This window comes from Theropithecus gelada, chromosome 2, assembly GCF_003255815.1.
Source record: "Theropithecus gelada isolate Dixy chromosome 2, Tgel_1.0, whole genome shotgun sequence".
Classification (NCBI taxonomy): Eukaryota; Metazoa; Chordata; class Mammalia; order Primates; family Cercopithecidae; genus Theropithecus; species Theropithecus gelada.
The window spans coordinates 115,051,994-115,074,803 of record NC_037669.1 but is presented as its reverse complement, the minus strand read 5'-3'; the positions used below and the strand labels follow the sequence as shown (position 1 = coordinate 115,074,803).

The 22,810-nt window shown below is 34.1% G+C and overlaps 1 protein-coding gene across 1 annotated transcript in view; it reads left to right on the top strand.

The window, feature by feature from the left end:
* The window catches only part of NAALADL2 (N-acetylated alpha-linked acidic dipeptidase like 2), a 971,471-nt gene that overhangs the window by 778,653 nt on the left and 170,008 nt on the right, over positions 1-22,810 (top strand). Inside the window, exon 11 of the mRNA XM_025377768.1 lies at positions 11,649-11,744. Within this exon, the coding sequence (XP_025233553.1) occupies positions 11,649-11,744 (96 nt within the window). The remainder of the gene's footprint in view (positions 1-11,648; positions 11,745-22,810) is intronic.

Here is a 22,810-nt window from a genome sequence, read left to right as displayed (position 1 = left end):
TAAAGGGAAAGATCTGGGAGTCCTCCCCTTTGCAATGTAGTATTACCTATGTTAGGCATTGTTATGAATGTAATATTTCCATGGTTCTGGGTTTTATTCCCCTTTGAAGTGTAAACACATACCTCCCTGTAGGTGATTCTCTAGGTGTCTCCATCTATTCAGCCATTATTTAATTTCCAAGGCTTGGCCTCTAAGTACAGTTTCTGGTAAAATTTCCTCACAAAATTCTCCATGCAGAAATACGGTTGGCCATACATTTCTGCAAGTTCTGCATCCACAGATTCAACCAAGATTGGATCTAAAATACTTTTAAAAAGACAATAGAACAATACTACAGTAAGAAAAATACTATAAATATGTACCTAGTATTTCCATACTATTTACAATGGATTAGATTCTATAATCTAGAAATGACTGCAAATATACTAGAGTATGTGTGATTATAGGCAAATACTATACCATCTAATGTAAGGGAGTTCAACATCTGTGAGTTTTGGTACCCACAAGAATTCTAGAACAAATTTCCCAAGCATATCGAAGGACAACGGTACCTAAGTAGACACTGCCTCGCAGTACAGTATATACTCACTCAGTAAATTACAGCTACAGAAGTTGCTACTATTGAACTCATAGTGCGCCCAGAATTGGTGGGTTCTTGATCTCACTGACTTCAACAATGAAGCCGCGGACCCTCGGGATAAGTGTTACAGTTCTTAAAGATGATGTGTCCAGAGTTTGTTCCTTCTGATGTTCAGACGTGTTCAGAGTTTCTTCCTTCTAGTGGGTTCGTGGTCTTGGCTGGTTTCAAGAGTGAAGCTGCAGACCTTTGCAGTGAGTGTTACAGTTCTTAAGGTGGCACATCTGGAGTTGTTCGTTTCTCCCGTCCAGAGCTGTTCATCCCTCCCAGTGGGTTCGTAGCCTTGCTGGCTTCAGGAGTGAAGCTGCAGACCCTCACGGTGTTATAGCTCACAAAGGCAGTACAGACCCATGAGTGAGCAGCAGCAAGGTCTATTCCAAAGAGCAAAGGAACAAACCTTCCACACTGTGGAAAGAGACCCGACTGGGTTGCCACTTTTGGCTCCGCAGCCTGCTTTTATTCCCTTATCCAACCCCACCCACATCTTACTGATTGGTCCATTTAAAAGAGAGCTGACTGGTCCGTCTTACAGAGAGCTGATTGGTCTGTTTCAACAGTGTGCTGATTGGTGCGTTTACAAACCTTTAGCTAGACACAGAGTGCTGATTGATGCATTTACAATCCTTTAGCTAGACACAGAGTGCTAGACAGAAAAGTTCTCCAAGTCCCCACCAGATTAGCTAGATACAGAGTGCTGATTGGTGCATCCACCAACCTCGAGCTAGACACAGAGTGCTGATTGGTGCATTTATAATCCTTCAGCTAGACATAAAAGTTCTCCAAGTCCCCACCCAACTCAAGAGCCCAGCTGGCTTCACCTAGTGGATCTCATACCAGGGCCACGGCCACCAGTCCCCTATGGCAGGCTCACACTCTTAAGCCCTTGGGTGGTGATGGGACTGGGCGCCGAGGAGCAGGGGGTGGTGACCATCCGGGAGGCTCAGGCTGCATGGGAGCCCACTGCAGGGAAGGGGTGCTCGGGCATGGCAGGCTGCAGGTCCCAAGCCCTGCCCCATGGAGAGGTGGCTGAGGCCCGGTGAGAATTCCAGCGTGGCAAGGCCTGGCACACCCTCTGCAGCTGCTGGCCTGGGTGCTAAGCCCCTCACTGCCTGGGGGCAGCGGGGCCATCCAACCACTCCAAGTGCAGGGCCCGCCAAGCCCGTACCTACCTAGAACTCGCGTTGGCCCGTGAGCGCCTGGCGCAGCCCTGGTTCCTGTGCGGGCACCTCTCCCTCAAGCAGAGAGAGCCGGCTCCAGCCTCAGCCAGCCCAGAGAGGGGCTCCCACAGTGCAGTGGTGGGCTGAAGGGCTCCTCAAGCACTGCCAGAGTGGACACTGAGGCTGAGGAGGTGCCAAGAGCAAGGGCTGGCAGCACATTGTCACTTCTCAATCCTCCCTCTAAACAACACACCCCAACTGCTGTTGGTAATTTGGTGGATGACTGCTCTAGCTACTTCCTGCTGGATAGGGGTGATGAAGGGGTCCTGCAGTTGTAATCGTTTTCTAGATAATAGCTTCTTGACTTTTTTCAGTTTCCTATTATTGCTCCCACATACCAAAATTTTAAGAACTTATTTTCATTTGCAATGCCAGAAGAATTAAAGGATAACAATATTATGTATGAATACATTTATTTTATAAATTATTGAAATATTCTGATATGTATTAATTAACACATCAAATTAATGATATATTTTTCTTTAGAACTGCACATACCCTTTACCTCCCTTTAGCTACTAAGAAAGACTTCATTGATTTCATTAATAAAAAGGTGTTTATATTTAATACTCATCTAGTTAAGCCTTGGAAAGTGTAGAGAAACCAGAAAGGGAAGTCAAAGAATTCTATGGCTCTATTCGTTCAACAAGTGCTGTAAAACAGCTCAACAATCACTTAATTGATATATGTGATAAATTTTATTATGAATTGTAAAATCTTAAAACAAACTCTAGTGTATTCAGTTTCGTTTCACAGGCTCGAACGCTTCTTATTTTTGTTTTTCAATTTCTGTAGTGTTCTCTGTATTATCTGGAACTGTCAAGCAGCAGTAGATTGACGAGGAAGATGTCAATTCCAGTCCAGATTCTGCCACTTACTATCAGAATCTGGTCAGATAAAGCCTCTGAATTTCAGTCTTCTCATCCATAAAGTGAGGGTGATTAACAACAGTTTACTAATCTTAAATAGTTGTGACTATACCTGTATCCCATATCTCATGTTCCCCATAAATATGAGCATACACTATATATGAATAAAAATTAAAAATTAAGAAACAGTGTATGTTAAACCATCACATAAAACCTTAAAACACTCAGTAAATTTTAAGAAATTATGGAATTAAGAAGACAGCAGACAAGATTTTAGTAATCTTAAACAGATGAGTAGGAGAGAAGATAAAAATTACCAATACCTGGAATAAAAGAGAAGACATAACCTAGATCCCATTAAAAAGGTAATAAGAAGATGATGTGAACAATTTAAAAACAATATATTGGACAATTTAGATGAAATAGACAAATTATTTGAAAAGCAGAACTTAATTAAAACTGACCTAAAAAGAAGGCAAGACGGATCTCTTTAGGATAATAGAAATGTCCCATAGAAAGGTTGTTTTGCTTTGAGGTATAATTTATACATAAAAAATGCGCAAATCTTAAGTTTTAAGTTAGATATCTTTTGACAATTGTATATGAATGTAAACACCATCCAAATCTAGAAAAACAAATTTATTTGTAACTAACCCATAACTATTTAGTTAATACAGCTTTTATTTTCACCTTACCTAAAGGTTCTTTTATAAATGTAAAATACTTCCATTTTATAGTTAGTCCTGAATAGAGGAGAAGGAAGGCAAATGTCTGAACTGGAATTAAAATCTTAAGGTCGGCTCTTAGATACACTCTTCCAGCTTTAGTTTAGAAATCTTATTGAAGGCATGGGGATTATAGTGTATTAATTGGTGGATCCTAAAGTGATCCTAGAACTTGTGAATATGAACTTATATCGAAAAAGGATATGTGCAAATAAAATGAAATTATGGACCTTGAGATAAGTGGGTGGGCTCAGAATCCTATGACAAGTGTTTCTGTAACAGAGAGAAGAGATGACACATAGAGGAGGAGGTCATGTGAAGAACAAAGCAGAAATAAGAGCTACGCAGCTACAACTAAAGAATATTTACAGCCACCAGAATCTGGAAGAGTCAAAGAAGGAATCTCCCATAAAACCTCAGGGAATGAATGGAGGGGTGCAGATATCAATATAGACAGCAAAACAAAAATGCTCCTGAGTTCTCAAACATCTTTCTAGCTCATAGCTGATGGTTTGTTTTCATTTTTTGGGTTTTTTGTTTGTTTGTTTGTTTATGAGGCATAAACTGAAGGGTATCTAGGCTTCAGAAAACTCTCTTCGGGTGTAAATGAAAAAAAAAACACAAAGAATATTATTATTTTTTTCTTTCCTGATATGAAATCATGCTGCATTGGTTACTTGCACAGTGTTACCTGCAAACAAGTTGTTTGCCTCTTTCTCTTCTTTTGCTGGAAGTAAACAAACAAGAACAAAACCGAATTCTCAAGAAAGTTAAAGGGAGAGGATGTAGAAAGAGATCTCTCTGTGACTCATATGCAGAGTTAATAATAAACACTTTACAGTTAGTGCTATGAGATCTTAGAATTTGCGGGGCTGATAAATAGGATCTTGTATGTGATCACAGTCTTTTTTTTAAGTCAACTTATTAATACAACCAACCTTTCCAGAGTTCCTCCTCATTTTCCTGATCTTTATGCCAGACATTCCCAAATGGATTCTTCTTTTTAGAATGACAGCACAGATTTGGAAGCATTAACAAACACTAATCACTTATTTTACTGCATGGGATGTTTAGTATTTATTAAGAAAGTTTAATAGCTTGGCCATAGCTATTTACTCAATTATTTACCTTCAAAATATTAATTAAAGGCATTCATTAAAAGATGACTTCATTTGTGAAATACACTGCTTAGTGAACCTTTTATTATTTCTTTGTAGTTGTCCTTTAGCTTTCCCAGCCTCCTGATCTGACTAGAAAGTGCAATGTAACAAAAAATTACATAAACGTAAATTACTTAGCTAATAATACATGGTATGTATAATAGATAGGATAAGCACACATTCAGTGATTAAGGGTAAATACATCAGAGATTAGCTTGAAGAAAGCCTAAAATATGAATACTGCCCCCAATGGATGTACTTTATTGGCATATAAGAACTTTAAGACTGAAAATATATCTGGATAATTGAAATGATTCACATTTTTAAGATTTGCATTACAATTAATTACCCCCACCTCAAAAGTACTTTACAAGAAATAACAAAATGCTTAAGAATTCCAGACACATATATGTATACACTGACACACAGAGTTGATGTCTAACATCGAGTTTCTAACAACTGTTTTGTGACATTGTAGAATTAATCACTTGATTTTTTTCATGTTTTACTTTGTGTATTTGGGTAGAATGAACATTTCTAATATCTCTTCCAAGTCTAAGATAAGGATACTAAATCAATAGCGATAGAAGTACAGAAGTGCCTCGAATATTTTGAATAAAGCTAATGCTATAAACTTTCCTAGGACCTGAAAAGTGTAATATGAAACCGATTGTATCCAGAAAACAATGTGCTAATATTGTCCCACATTTGACCCTTGGATGGTTACACTTCTGTTTAAACTCCACATTACCTCGGATCTATATTACTTTGAATAGTGATGAGAATGTCATGTTTCAAAACTTATGGGTGTTATTATCTTTTTCCTCAGTCCAGTATATTATGAATGTCAGTGCCATTCAAAGCTTGCTTGCAATGTTTTAATTTCATATATTAAGTTAAATTTAAGTATTGATGTGTATGCCTTCTGATTGCAGAAAAGAGAATATCGCAATGTGAGAGATGCACATGGGACTTTTTAGATTTAATTTTATTTAGTCTAAGCAAGGAGTTTTTGATGATATCATTTAAACTGTGCATAATGTTTTTGCTGCATATGGAGAGTAGATGAACGCTTGCAGGAAATTGGAACAAAAGGTGGGGAAATGATCTTTGTTAACATAAACACACAGAATCTTGGGATGTTAATAACTTTTTTCATAGAGAGGTTTCATGATACAGAAATGAAAGTGTGGGCCGTAGACTCGAATAAACCTGAGTTTGAACCCTAGGTCTACCATTTATTCATGTTATGACCTTGGGTTAGCACTGGAACTCATTGGTTCTCATTTGTAAAGAGGGAGTAATAATAGTTTCTGCCTGATAGGTATGTCTGTTGATTAAACTAGGTGACATATGGAGAGTACTTATCCCAGTGCTGATACATGGAAAGCACTATAGTAATTCTAATCATCCCAGACCATGCATCTTTGAGTGCCAACTAAAGAGAAGGCATTGATTTTGTTCAGTTTAATCGCTACTAACCCTATGTGACAAAATGTTTTAAATTATTGTTTCTGAAAAACATGCAAAAGGGTTCATTTTGGTGTGGTTGTGAGTTGAAGTTTAATTAACTCACTGTAGTCTAGAACTGAATTAAACATGACCCTGGAATCTTTTCTTCTCCTCCATGTATGTGCTAACAGTGAATTTCACCATATTTACATCCCACCCTCATTTCAATGTCTTTGTTTCTATTGGTTCATCTACTTACAATGGTTTTTCTGGGTAACTTTATTGAACTTTGAATTCCTTTTCCTGAAGACTATGACCCATTAATTTATCCCACATTTTTTTTTTTTTTTGTATTTTTAAAATCTTTTCTGGGTACTTTCTCTAGCATTAAAAATATGTCCACGTTGACTGGGTGCAGTGGCTCACACCTGTAATCCCAGAACTTTGGGAGGCCAAGGCAGGAGGATCACGAGGTCAGGAGATCGAGACCATCCTGGCTAATACAGTGAAACACTGTCTCTAATAAAAATACAAAAAAATTAGCCAGGTGTTGTAGCGGGCGCCTGTAGTCCCAGCTACTCGGGAGGCTGAGGCAGGAGAATGGGGTGAACCCGGGAGGCGGACCTTGCAGTGAGCCGAGATCGCGCCACTGCACTCCAACCTGGGCAGCAGAGCCAGACTCTCTCTCAAAAAAAAAAAAAAAAAAAAAAAAATCCATGTCATCTTAAAAACAGTGAATACACTTTTTGTTGATTCTTTAACTTTCTTTAGCTAGTAATCTATTTTTTAACTTTTCAAGATAATCTTAATTTCTAGAAAGAATAATGTAGTTCATAGTTAATGTCTCACTTCTCATATTTACTCCTCACCTGATTTTATTCTGTATCCTCTTCTTGCAACTCCAGAGAATCTTCTCTGACAAAAGAAACCAGGGATCTCTGAAATGCCCCCTCTAAGGGATAGTTTTCATCTTAATTTTATTGTATTTCCTTGCTTTCTTTTCTATATTGATTATTTATTCCCATTCTCTACTTTTTGACTCCCATGGAATAACAGTTACATGCTTCTCCATACACTTTTCTGATAATTCCATCTATAACATCTTCATGAGTTTTGCTTTTATGTTCCCACCTCTTAAGTATTGGTGACACTCAGATATCTTACCACTCAGAGATCTGTTCTACACTCAGTATACTTCTAAGTCTACATGTGTTTCACATTACATTTTAACTACCATGTATGTTTCTCAAATTATTGTTATATCTCCAGTTCAGAATTTGGTCTTGAACTTCAGACCAATATAGTCACACACCGTCTAGATGATTTTTTTGAATGTCCCACAAACATCTCACCTCAAGGATTTAAGATTTTCTGCCCTAAACTCTCACATTTCTATAATGTCTAAATTAATTAAATATCAATCTATTTATTCTATCAAACAAGAATGGAACATAACAAGTTGATGTGTCTGAAGAGTCTCCTAGACAAACAGAAATGACCAACTGTAAACAGAGATCAGGATAAGAGATAGTGGTGGGGTGCTATGGATCTGAAGTTGGTAGGTGAAGCTAGAAAAGCAGGTAAATCTACCTACAGAGCCTGTGAAAATGAGACAGTTGAGGGTAGAATGCCTAGAAACAACATGAAGTTCCAAAAAATAAAATAAAATCAAGTTACAGGTAGAGAGTAATATACAAATTAAACAAGAGGAAAGTCAAACCATGGAGTTCAGACAAAAGAGTTGAAAGATAAAGTGTGCTAGATATTGTTAAAAGTTACACAAGTGACAGAAAAGTTAGGGACTGTGGATGGCAAAATTGATTTTTACACCGTATCCTTGATAAACTTCTATTATCAATATCCGTTTTTCTGTAACATTCTTACTATGATCTTCAAGTGGCAGACATTCAGTATTCAGGTTTCCATATCTTGATTTACTTAAAAATTGCTTCATTTTGAGATATAAATAAATTTTTCCAAACAAAAGCACTTTCTAAATTGTTATATATTGCTTTACTTTCCTTTGTCCATCTACAGATGTAAAATATTTTTGAACAGCCATGATTTATTGTCAATATAATAGCAACAGAAGACTTTCATAAAGCACATATTCTTATTTGTAATATTTTCTTTATTTTTTACATTAAGCTGTATAAATACATGTTTATTAAACACAATTGTTATATTCATGTGTATATGAAAAAGAGTGGTATGTTGTCTTAATATTTTGAAATGAAGCGATATTTGGTTTTTACATGTCCAAATCCCATTAGATTAAACTCTGTGAGATTAAGAACCATGTACTACATGTAGTGGAGCACCTGGCATACAGTATGTTAGCTGAGTATTTTTTAATAATAAAATAAATGAGGGACTAACAACAAAGAATGGTATGTCAAGAGATAAGTGAAGGAGCAAAAGAAAGAAAGGGATTACATTGGACAATAAGGAACATATTCAAAAGTTAAATTAATATGTCCTCCCACTGAATAATTGAAAGTTCAATAAAAATGTTGTCAATTATAACTCCCAACGTATATCTCTATGGGATCCTTCAAGTTGAGGCTTGCTGATACTTTATCTCTGCACTATTTATGAAGTTTTCCTTCTCCTGGTAAACTAGTAAGATAAAACTACTTATGAAGTTTATTTAAAACTACTTATGAGGCAAATTTTTAAGGATTTCAATTATTAATCATTAAATGAAAATGAATGCAACAAATTGTTCATGGCAAACTTTCAATAAAGTATATTCAAAGTTATCTCTATTTGAAAAAAAAAACATATCTAAATGCAAACTGCATACTGTTTCTCGTAGGATGATGGATTTCCTTTAGTTCAATATTCTACCATAACCAGACACTTTCTGTATAATATCCTTGACAAGTCTTTGTTGCTTACACTACTGCATTAGTCTGTTCTCATGCTGCTATGAAGACATGCCCGAGATTGGGTAATTTATAAATGAGAAAGGTTTAATTGACTCACAGTTCTGCATGCCTGAGGAAGCCCCAGCAAACTTATAATCACTTCAGAAGGCGAAGCAAACATGTCCTTCTTCACATGGCAGCAGGGAGAAGAAGCATGAGTGCCCAGTGAAGGAGGAAGCCCCTTACAAAACCATTAGATCTCCTGAGAACTAACTCACTCTCATAAGAACAGGATGGGGGAAATTGCCCCCATTATTCAGTTATCACCACCTTGTCCCTCCCACAATATGTAGGGATTATGGGTGCTACAATTCAAGGTGAGATTTGGGTTGGGACTCAACCAAACCATATTAGTTACCATCAACAATACGACTGCCACAGCATCACTATATTTATTTTTTAGCAACACTAACAATTCCATTAACATAATGTCTCCTGTGTGACAGGCATTGGACAATTTACATCATCACTGGGAAGCATATATTATTACCCAGAGTTCTTAGATAAGGTAACTATTCCTTTGGCGAGTACGGTACTTCAGATTGTTTAGTAGTAAAACTAAAATTTTAATCTATGTCTATGTTGACTGCCTAAAATCACTATCCCAAAATCCTTATTGATAACCAAAATTAAGTTTAGTAGGCTTATTGCATTAAGGGAGAATGTCACCTTAACAGAGGGCATTAGTTTGTTAGGGCTACTGTAACAAAACACCACAAACTGGGTAAATTAAACAACAGTAAAGTTGTTTTATTTGTTCATTGTCTCATTTTTCCAGGTTTTCTCAGAGTGGGTTCCTTCTAAGGGCTGTAAGAGAGAATCTATTCCATGTCTCTTGCCTAGATTCTGGTGATTTACTCCCAGTCTTTGGTGTTCCTTGGCTTGAAGACCCAAGACCCAGATCTCTGACTTCATGTTCCCATGGTGTTCTCCCTGTGTGTATGTCTGTCTCCCCTTTTTGCAAGGACACCAGTCAGATTGATTTAGAGACCCATGCTACTACAGTATGATCTTGTTGTATCTTAACTAGTTATGTCTGCAATGACTCATTTCTGAATAAGGTCACATTCTGAAGTACTGAGGGTTAGGATTTAAACATATTTGTGAAGTCTTAATCCCCAGTACTTAATTATGATATGTACATTTGACAATAACCTAACTCATTTTTTGAAGGAGACAATTCAACTCATAACCTTGAGTTTTACCAGGTCCTCAAAATGGGGAAATTAAGAAAGGACATTTATGATATTTTAAGCCTAAGCTGTATGAATTTTTTGGCTAGTCTTACAAAGTGGAATACTGGTTGGAACTGGACAAAGTTTCTAACGAATTAGTTTGAGATTGGTGGACACAATGAGAAGAGGAACACAAAGCATGTTTTGATGAACAAGTGTTGATACATATGCTGCTTGGTTGATTCATAATCTTATCCAAAATTTGAGTATGTGTTGGAGAGAGAAGTTAGGTTGCTTTTCTTGATCTCAGTATTGTTAAAAAGTAAGCAGTGAATTACCTTGTCATAGAATTGTTTCATATATAGGGAAATGGAATTATGTTGGTTTCAATCTTTATCTGTATAACTTCAAAGCCTGTGAACTACATCATTTTACCTTTCTCTTCCATCATTGATATATGCCACAGTACTCTGTAATGCTGTTGGATTGCTATACTAGTTCTAAAAAATTTAGCTTAACCTTCTTGCCCTGTTGCAAACATTGTTGGCATACATTGGGTTAAATATGTCTTCCTTATGAAACTCTTCAGAAAATTGTCTATCTATGTATTTGTCTATCTATCTATCTATTATCTTTCTATTTATCTATCTTATCTATCTATCTGTGATCTATCTGTCTATTCGTACATATATATTGCATCCAAAGTCTTCTGTTTTCTACACAAATAATCTGGTTTCTTCAGGTTTTCAAAAAAAGAGAGTTATATTTATATTGTGAACAATAATCATTTTGTATCACCCTGATAATGTTGGTAACTCCAGCAATATTATTTTAGATAGTAACATTATCAGCATCCCATGTCTTCTTGCATTCTGAAACTTGGCTTCATTTGCAAGTACAAAATGAATTAGAGTGTCTCTGATGTGTTTCAACCATCTTAACACTAGAGTTGATACAGTGTATCACCACTTCATTGGCAACATATAAAGCCATGCGGCAGTTCTACCAAAAATATATATTACTATTGTTTTGAAGTTCGTTTGGCAGTATCTAAAATATCATGCACTCTCTGCCTTGGCATTTCTATGTAATCATGTTTAGGAAAAACATTCCATTCCTCCAGTTGTAAAACATACAATATATAAAATAGAGATGGGATTTCAGAAATGGGTTTTATAGTGAAGATATTACCAATAAGTCTGCATTTGAAAAAAAGGTAGAGAGAATGTCAAGATTTTTTTTTTTTTTGGCAAAAAAAATATTTTTTGGTAAATACATATAATGTCAAAAGTTATAGAATTCTACTCATTTTAATTTATAAATATTCTGTGATGGGTAATTAGATCAGGAGAATGAAATCCAGCAATCAACAGAAACCTTGAGACAATTTAGAGTCCTTTTTAATCTTTAAAGAAAATCCAATAAACACTTGAAAAACAAAATCGATGAAGAGTTTAAATGTTTCTTTTTTGATTTGCTCCAGGGTCCAAGTTTTCTCTCTGAGGCCCTTTTTTCTACACAAGCAACAAAAATTGAAGAAATGGATCCGTCTTTCAACCTTCATGAAACCATTACTAAGGTAGGGGAGAAATGCATTCATAAATAGGTGGGAAATATTTGTTCTTCTTTATTGGTAGATGGAGTAAAGGAACATAACCAATCAAGAGAAATCACTTTAGATTATGGGGAAATACAAAATGGACCTCTGCATTTTTCTGTCTTCAATAGTTTGTTTAAATAGTTAAGGTACATTTTTATGATACTTTTTAGTTGCAGAAAAAAGGCTACTTTTTAAAATGAAAAAGACTGCGTTTATAATAGGAAAGTCTTCTACTGTATGGCAATCATACTTATATTTTTAACATACAGATGTCCCCCAACTTGTAATGGCTCAACTTTCTATTTTTTGACTTTATGGTGGTTCAAAAGCACTACGCATTTAGTAGAAATACTACATCAAGTACCCGTACAACCATTTTGTTCTTCACTTTCAGTGCCATATTTGATAAATTACATGAGATGTTCAAGACTTTTTTCCATAAAATACGCTTTGTGTTAAATTTTGTCCAATTGTAGGCTAATATAAATGTCTGAGTGTATTTAAGATAGGCTAAGCAAAGATACAATGTTCAGCAGGTTAGTTGTATTAAATTCATTTTCAACATATATTTTCATGGACATAACCCCATCATAAGTTGTGAAACGTCTGTGTTTTTATAGAAGTGAGTGAATTATATAAAGAAAATTAAAATTCACAGTATGGAGCAAATAAGTTTAATGTTCCTGACATCACATGACATCATATGGATTTTTACATTTACCAATTATTTATTTAACCTGTCATCACCTGCCTTTTGAGGATAGCCTTTGTAGAGAATACTGACATTTTAGTACCATTAAAATAATCTAAATATATATGGATTATTTATATTTTTATATTTATGTATGGATTATTTATATATATATGCTTTCTTGAAAGGTTGAATCATTCTTAAATTTTAGTGAAACTTTATGTAGCTGTTTTTTTCTTTTAAAAAGAGGAAATATGGTAAAGCAAACGGAGTGAGCGTTAATAGAATGAGCTCGGAATACAAAGACTAAAGCCTGTGTCTGTCTTTGACTCTGAAGAGCCGTGTGAATTTATTTTTTTCCAAACCTTTAAAATGAGAGGAGTTCGAATTACATTTTTCTTAAAATTATTCTAAGCTCAAAATATCTAAATCTTAGCTATACATTTATTATGTTTGGCAAAATCACCTAACAGGAAGCCTATCCCAGTTCTTTATTTAGTTTTAGTATCTCCCTCCTTTGATCATATATTTTTTTGTATGTAGCAGGATAGAAGTGCCCCCAAAACACCTTCTTAGTATTCAAAATCTTAACTGTATTTCTAATACTTGGAGATTTTATATATATACACACACATATACACACACACACACACATATACGCACATATAAACATGTATTAATGAATATATAGTTTAGTGAATTCATATATATTCATAAACATATATGATCTATTTCTAATACTTGGAGATTTTATATACATATGTATATATACAGACACACATAAACATTCACGAATGGATATATATTTTTATGAATTCATATACATTCCTATACATATATATGAATATATATTTACATGAATTCAAATACAATGAATATATATATATTTGTTCACATACTCTAGACACTCAGAGTCTACATTTATTTATTTTTAAGCAAAGCATTAAAAGCATTAAATTTTAGGGCAATGAAATAGTAATATTTTCTCCATTTTTTTTCTGCTTTTGTGTGAATCAGTACAATCAAGGATTTTTGTGGAAGGGATAATTTCAGGCAATGTTGACAGGAGACATACAATGAAATGATGGTGTCTAGCATCAGAAATCCTCAGCCAGAGAAAATGCTAGGCTTTTCATTTCAGAGGTATAAACATGTACTGATCCTCAGTGCCTGAAGTCTTGGCCACAGTAAAGAATTTCAACTCCTGAGAACATGTTGGGAAGCAAGAATTGGTCAAAAATGGAGTAAAGGGGCACAGAACACATCCCGAACATATGCAATTGTTCTTTTTTAATTAGTGTGAAACAGACAGAAAGTTAGAGGTCATTAGAGAGAAGTTGACAAATTTGTTCACAGATATTGGAGTATATTTCACGTGTGTTTTCAAATATGTTTTATGTGTGAACAGATAGTTATTAACCCATTAAGTGGATGTTGGAAAGAATTATATGTCCAAGAGAAGATAAAACCTGCTTAAGTTCAGAAGCAAGAGTTCCATGAGTTTTTTTAATGATGACAAATAACTTACCCAGTGTTGATTCTGTTTCCTCATTCATCATGTCTACTTGCACTCATGTTGGAAACATTGGTCAAGGAATAAAATTGTGCTTCACAAGTTCAGTCTTATTTCACCAATAGCAGAACTGAGAAACCATAACATGAAGTAATTAATAGATACTTCATTTTAATGTCAAGTTTTATCAACAGCAAAATGAAATATATAGAAGGGTTGAATAGAGTACCTGAGCAGAAAATATGGGGTGTGGTTTTAGTTTTATCTTAGCTGCAAAATTGTTATTCTATTTAGAAGAACTTTATTTTATTTCCTATGACAAAAAGGAGTACACTCATAATGCCCTTCCTCACTAGGATTCTGTGAGGTTGAAATAGATGATGTATACATTTTCTCTAGAAACAAAGTGTGTATTTAATTCAGTATTACTATTAACTCATTTAAAAAAACTAGTATTAAAATCTTTCAAGTAGGCCCTTATCTGCATTTTCTGAATTTTGTTTTTAGTATTATATATATGTGGATAATATAGATATAAAAACATAACCATACTAATTTTAAATGCTAAGAGTACACTAAGTTAGTGTGTACAAATAGAATATGAATTTTAATTTATGAAGAGTTGAGGCCTTTAGAGTACTTTTTTTCACTAAGGATAAATGATATTTTTATCAACGTATCACAACATATCACAGGTATAGTATGCTTCTATTCTGAATAATAGTGTGATATATAAATAACACTCAGTTTTGAAATTTAAAAACCGATCTAGGTATACATTCTCAGTTATCAATTATGACAAAATCAATTTTCACAAAAATATGAAAAACATTTGATAAAATTATGAAGCACAATTATTACTAGTATTATGCCAATGTTAAAGCATTTTCAAGAAACTAGAAGTAATTGAAATTCTGAAGATACTACTTTTTATTTCTCCCAATAAAAGTTTGTATTTGATATAGTATCATAGCACAATCACGTATTTTATATTACCTAATTAATTAAAAATAAACATAAACAGATCTAATATAAATATAAACGTGTAATACAGCTATTATCCTCTTCCAATGAGTAACTCTTTTTCTTCTAGACTTTGCTATAGATTACAAGTATGATTTCATGCCAAATTAAATTTTAATTTCTACATATCAGGAAGTTAATAATTTATAAATAGGGTTTTGCTGAATTTAAACAATATTTTATGGTATTTTATCATTTGTATAAATTTATGGGGTAGAAGTGCAATTTTGTGACATGAACAGATCTCATAGTGGTTTGGTTAGGGCATTTAGAGTATTTATCTCCCGAGTGACATACATTAAGCAATAAAATAAATAAACCATATTCATACATGGGATGTGAACGGTGAGTCCTTGAAAGTAGCTGTTCACTGTTTTCCTGCAGTTCTTTTTTTTTTTGTTTTTAACAAAGTTTGAATTTCTCTTGGCATTTGTCTTTTTGATATAGAGCATGAAACCCAAGAAAGTAATGAATGAGGCTCAATGTTGATGCCAATAGGTGTAATTCATCATGGCTTCAATGACAGTCCGGGGGTACAGTATAAAGTTGCTGAAGGGTAACACATGTTGCATCAGTGTTGAAGATGTTTTTCTTATCTCCTATAATTACATTAAAATTATCATAGAAACGGAACTAATTCCTTCATTGACTAAACCTAAACATGAATTAAATGCCAATGTAAATCCTAGGTGCTTAATCCTTTAATAAGTGAATAAAAATGGCCATGTTTCACGTTTTAAAGTAGGCTTATTTCTCCTTCCACATCTAGGAATTTTCTAGTTATGTTTCTAAAGTTTCAACATTTAGATCCTAAATTGTTCTTAGCAATCTATACATTCTAATTATCTACTATAGTCCCAACATTCAGCAAGACACTTGGAATACCCAAATGGTTACTACACAGGAGAGATCTAAGAGAATAAACAAGGTAAATAAATCATTTTAATTAATTATGTTGTACTGAAAGAGATGATAGTAATGTGGACAAAATATAGGAGGAAAGAAGATGGAGCTTTTGCCTCCAGTATGGTTTGGGTCTGTGTCCCCACCCAAATCTCATGTCAAATTGTAATTCCCAGGTGTTGCAGGAGTGGCCTAGTGGGAGGTAATTGAATCATGGGGGCAGACTTCCCCCTTATTGTTCTCATGATAGTGGATGAGTTCTCACAATATCTGGTGGTTTAAAAGTGTGTAGCAGTTCCCCCTTCTCTCTCTCTCTCTCTCTGTCCTACTCCCCCATGGTAAGATACACTTGCTTCCCTTTCCCCTTCTGACTTGATTGTAAGTTTCCTGAGGCCTTCTAGCCATGCTTCCTGTACAGCCTTGGAACTGTGAATCAATTAAAACTCTTTTCTTCATAAATTACGCAGTCTCAGGTAGTTCTTTATAGCAGTCTCACAATGGACTAATACAGCCTCTGCCTAGGAGATCTGAGGAATTCACCAGAGAAGTGACATTTTAAGAATTTAAAGAATTTCAACTTGATCTTAATGTCAATGAGTTTCTTTTGACAGTGCTTTAAAGATCAGGTTGTTGATGAGAGTGTGTGACAAATAATGATATGTATTTTGGAAAACAGAAGACAGATTTTTGAGACAGGTTTAAGATTGAAGGACAGGATGTATGATATAGGAGACATGAAATAGAGTGAAGAGTCAAAGATAATTTTAATAGTTCTATCTTAAAAGTTGACATTATTGCATAATTATTAATTCAGTTAGGGGCTGGTTTGGAGAAAGTGATGATGACTTTGACATTGGATATGTGGAGTTTTGTAGCGCTATAGAGCACCTAGTCAGATACATCAAGAAGGCTGTTGAATATGAGGTTGTAGCTGAGAAAGAAGTAGGGTCTATAAATGCACTGTCATGTATAGTAACCACTAGTCACATGTGGATTTAAATGAAAAATAATTAGATTAAATAAGAGTCAAAGTTCAATTTCTCAGTAGCATTAGCCATAATTCACATGCTTAGTGATCATGTATAATAGTGGCTATTGTATTTGGCAGCACAAGTTACAGAAAATTTCCATCATGACTGATAATGTAGATGATGTTACCTTAGCAACATTGGTCCAGATAAGGAAGAGTAAAATGAGACAGGCTAAAAGACCCAAGATAGAGTGGTACATGTAATCCTCGAGAAAGAAATATTATAAGGAGAAAATGTTCAAAAGAGTGTTCACCCAATCAACTGCTCACTCATTATAACTTTTGAACCATATTTTTAGAATTCTTGTTTTCCACTTCATCTATGCCCAATCCTCAGATCTTTGCTCTTCTCAGTAAAAAGCTCCACATGGTTTGTTCCTCATTACTTTAGTCTACTTTTAACAGATGCAATATCCTGTATTTATTTTGTTTTTGGATTTAATATATTTTATTAGCACTTTCTTGCTAAAATACTGTCCCTAATAAACACTCAATTAATGATAATTGATAAGTTGTATTAAAACAAATAAAACAAAATACTGTAGCTACATTTAGAAGAAAAATACTTTAAAAATCAAATGTGAATATAGGGCACTTGGAGTGCCAGAAGAAGCTCCATCTATTATGGGATAGGTAGTACCTTTTATCTGGCACCTCAAATGCTGTATAGTATATATAAAAATCTCTGAATATGAATGGTACATCTAGTGAAACAAAAATGCCCTGATCTGTGTGGTACCATGGAAACCAGCAAATGACCTAATTCTGCTTGTAAGTTTCCTCAAGAAATACCAGTTTACTTGTCCTTTCATTGCTTTTCTCATGTTCAGAAAAAAAAAAAATCCTTATTTTTCAATGGTATAGATTATATAAGATTAATGATATAGGGTTTTCAAAAGATCCTGCTTACATATTACAAAAACAGGAAGAAATAGATACACGTTTCTTCCTGTTTTTGTATATGTAAAGAGGATCTTTGAGTAAAATTATTTGGGTATTACAATATGACAAAGAAAAAGTAGTAGGAATACTATGGTATTGGTTTTCATTATATATGTTAAGAAGTGTCAGAGTGATATTAAATTTCAGAATAAGAAAATATTTGTGTAAAGACTGGATATCAAGGTAATTTTTGTCGAGTTTGAATTCTAGCAATAGAGTTATAGTTTCCCTTACTTTATAGCTATAAATTTTAACTCAGTTTTGCAGTGGTGTGAATAAAGGTTAATAGTGGGGTCATCAATGATTTAAAAATTTAAATAATTTTAATTGTTAACCATTTCTGTAAATATTAATTCCATTTGGTTGTCAATTGTCCTTTAGAATCAATTAACCTTGGTCACTTTCATTAATAGATTTATATTTGCTAACATACTATTCTAAATACATGACTTGCAAAATATAAATCTGAATTATTTTAAAATGTCATGTTTAAAACATGTTTGTACCAGTCGTTATAATATTCTTAAGATTTTTGGAGCATGGTAACTGAAAACTTAAAATAATCTACTCATTTTATAACTATAGAATAAAGAGGCAGACTAAACTGTAAAATAAATTCTCTTGAGATGCCATTCTAAGATACAGCCTTTAAAACTATATCTCAGTAGCATTTTATAAAGTAAAAGAAAAAGAAAGATCCCAAATACCTTTTATTTAGATTTTTGAGTTTCAAAAAATGTTAATCAAACTAATGGAATTCCTGTTACAGTTTTTTAAATGCTTAGAAAACTTGGCTATAATTTTTTATCTGAATGAGCAAATCTTTCTTCCAGGTATGTCTAATGTTGATAAATTGTTTGAATAAAATATGAAAATATTGTATTCTATTTAAGAAAACAAGTTTAAGGATATTCTAATCTGTGTATTTGTACATTTGAGGTAATTCTGAAGCTATGGATTTAGAGCTTTTTTTAAAAAAAATTCAATTTTTTTCTGCGATATCAAATTATTGTTACTACATGCAAAATGTGTCCGTAGAGATTTGTACTTTTAGTTTTCATGACATGAGCTAAAACAAAAAAATCCCAAATGTATTTTCAATGCAAAGATTGTACTTTGTAATAAAGGCTGTTGGTTGGAAGTACTCAAGGGAGATAGTAGCATATTAAAACCAACCCCTTACACTTTGAAGAGGAAATAATATAGGTGTGTGTATTTTCCTCATAAGTGCATAATTAAACTTAATATGTTCATTTACTGAAATTGGAGATTGTGCCAACTGTATTTTCTCTTGCCTAGAGAGGTTTGGTTTATTATTTTTCATTATGCTGAACAAATATAATTTGTAAAGACATGTCTTATACTATCAGTTTCTCTTTTGCCTTTTTGTTTTTATTACTCAAAAGTCAATTATTACACAATATGTGATTGTCAAATTTTGGCTCAATTTTTAAACAGAAGTTAATCATCAAAGTAAATACTTCACAAATTCATCAAAAGCTACCCCATATTAATTGTTATTAGCACTGATTAAGATAGGAAAAGAAGGCTGCTATTATTTGAGCATTCTTTTAAAAATCTTATAAATGCATAAAGACTGATTTTGACATGTATTTGTTACAGAATCTAAACATATTACTTGTATAAATCAGAATAGAAAGTTCTTTCATCACCTATAATTAGTGTGACAATTTTTTAAAGGCACAATGAAACTATTTTAATAAGTTTTCATGTTTAATTCAGGAAGTGGTAGTCTCATTCCATAAAGTAACATTTCTGGTGATAGTTGAATTTTGTGTACTCTAAATATAAGTCTTTCTTTCTTATTTTAGGGATCTGTCAATAAGTTGAAACTGAATTTCGCATTTCCATGTTAATTTCTGCATTTTTTCCTCACTTTCAAGAGGAGACTCTACCTTTCCATATAATTCTTGAGTAATACCATTCTCATGGTGCTGTAGAAGTACAGAGACAAAGGGCAGAATACTGAACGCGTAACAGAATAACTCTAGGTCGACAGATCAAATGTCCCTCCAAAAATGTGTTTAAACAAGCTTTCTGTATAATAAAAAGATTTAAAAGTTCCAGACAATATATTCAAAAAATCAAATGTAACACAGCATAACAGAAGAATTTGGGAAGATTTTGGAACCTGTTATGACAGAGTTTAATGTTGATATTAAAGTGTCCTGGAGAGAGTACTTACTGTCCCCATGAACAATTATAATAAAAGATTCCCCTACATGCACACACACACGCACATACCCACACATATGATATGGACTAATTAATGGCTCCGATTTTCAGTGCTAATCACACTAATCAATCTTAGTATTGATCCTTGGAAAATGCTGAATTGTGTGTGTGTGTGTGTGTGTCTGTGTGTGTCTGTGTGTGTGTTTGCCCTCTTGGTAGACCTCTGCACATAATGACCCTGAGTCACTCATCCTCAATATATCACCTCAGACTGCCACTAAAAGTTGATTGGTTTTGACAGATGAGAAAAACCCATTTGCCAATCTGGATCTAAAATGCTCATCAGTTATACTTTTTACCTTGAAAGAGGTGGGTTACCCTTAGAAATGTCAAGGAATCGGCTGGCCATGGTGGCTCATGCTTGTAATCCCAGAAATTTAGAAGCCTGAGGCAGGCGGATCGCCTGAGGTCAGGAGTTCGAGACCAGCCTGGCCAATATGGTGAAACCCTGTCTCTACTAAAAATACAAAAATTAGCCAGATGTGGTGATGGGTGCCTGTAATCCCAGTACTTGGGAGGTTGAGGCAGGAAAATCACTTGAACCTGGGAAGTGGAGGTTGCAGTGAGCCAAGATCACACCACTACACACCAGTTTTGGAAAAAAAGAAAAAAAAAAAAAAAAAAAAAAAAAAAAAAAAAAAAAAAAAAAAAGAAGGAAAAAAAAAAGAAAAAAAACTTCTAGGAATCACTGATTTAAGAAACCCCACTAATGTGACGAGCTCTGTAAGCACGTGTACTAGCTAATACACAACTGATTTTTTGGATAGTAATTTACATTCAAAATATAAGGCACTATAAAAAATATAAAATATTTTAAGACACAGTTTCTTTCTGTCTTTTAAGGGTTAATATTCTTGTCAATGCCAGAAACATTTGAATGCATACCGTGTATAGTGGGATATTTAAATCTTTGATTTAATTCATTACTCAAGATCTTCTTGTTGAAAAGATTTTGTTGAGAACAAGCGGTCATTAATTCACTTACAGTTATCACTATTTCTCCATTTGAACATTTGATCCAGCTTTTAACCAATAACCCATAATTGCCAATGTAATGAAATAAGCATACAGATATTGTGACACTATGCACTTTAAATATTCTTCAACTTTGCGGTCAGCATTTAAGCATGCCCCAATTTGATTTCTCATATTCTAGTCTGAGATATATTTGTCAGTGTTTGATATATGGCATGGCTATCAGTGATTGGTCTATCAAATAAAAGTCTCAAATTTTTATTTCAGCAATAGTTTAGAAGAGCTTCTCTTCTAAAATTTTTCTTTGTCATACACAGACAAAAGCAAAGATGTTGATATTTGATCTAACAGTTGCTATTGTTTGGTTTGTTTGACCCCTACAAACCTCATGTTGAAATTGATGCCCAATGTTGGAGGTGGGGCTTCAAGGGAGGTGTTTGGATCATGGGGGGGATCCCTCATAAATGGCTTGGTATCATTCTCAAAGAAATAAGTGAGTTCCCACTGGAGTTGGTTGTTAACAATAGCCTGGCACCTCCCCAGCCCCCTCTTGCTCTCTGGCTTGCTCTCACCATGTGATCTCTACACATGCCGTCTGCCCTTTGCCTTCTTTCATGAGTGGAAGCAGCCTGAGGCTCTCATCTGAAGCAGATGCTGGTGCCATGCTTCTTGTACAATCTGCAAAACCGTGAGCCAAATAAATAATATAAATTTATTTTCTTTATAGATTACCCAGACTCTAGTACTTCTTTGTAGCAAAACAGACGAAGAGCAATTAAATATGCACTTTTGCTTAGGTGCTTGAATTGGTAGTAATAATGAATTTTATGGACTTTGGAATTGAAATATCAGAGATATGTATTTAGGGACCTATAGATATATTACATTAGTTGCTATATGGCTCAGTTATTAACATCAAATGTAATATGTAAAGAATGGAGGAAGGGATAAAGGAAATGTGTGACATTTGGAATAATTTTAAAAAGAACAATATGTACCAGATAATTTAAGAATATGTGACAAACATGAAGAAAGGTTTGTAAAATACATGAATGAACAAAGCATTTGAACAATTAGTGTGTTATTGTTAGCTCAAATCATAAGAAATTGTATCTAACTTCAATAAATAAGCATTAACCACAACTCCTGAATGCCAATCAGTTTATATGCCATAGAGATATTTATTTGATCCATGTAACTGATTTCCACAGCAAAGGAAATGAAAGAGGGTTTCTGTGATTCCTTTTCACCTTTTCTTATCCACTTATTTCTTCAGAGAAGATTCAGATAGCAGACTCAGATGCTCTTACTAAAATGGTAGACCATTCAGTTTATTCACATCCTTCAGAGGGCCCTAGGGACAACCATGCTGCCACTTCTGGGGATTTTCCTGATGTCAGCGAGTTCATTGTGAAATCAACCTATTTGACTCCAAGTTTCATTCAGAAAATATGGTCACAGTGCCTAGACCTTGTGTCTTAAGTTTTAAGAGTTGGCCCAAGATGACTGTATTCTCTCAATTGGCAACATGGATTGCACAGGTATAGCTTCTTTCAGTACTGGTTATTAGGATCCAAATGCATGAGCTTTTTATATAGCTACTATTATGATTAAATTCAAAATATTTTACTTTAAAAACAAATTACTTAGGCAGCTTTGTAATGAATTGTAGTTGTTCTTGTGTGTACTTTACTTCCTTTAATAGATTACAG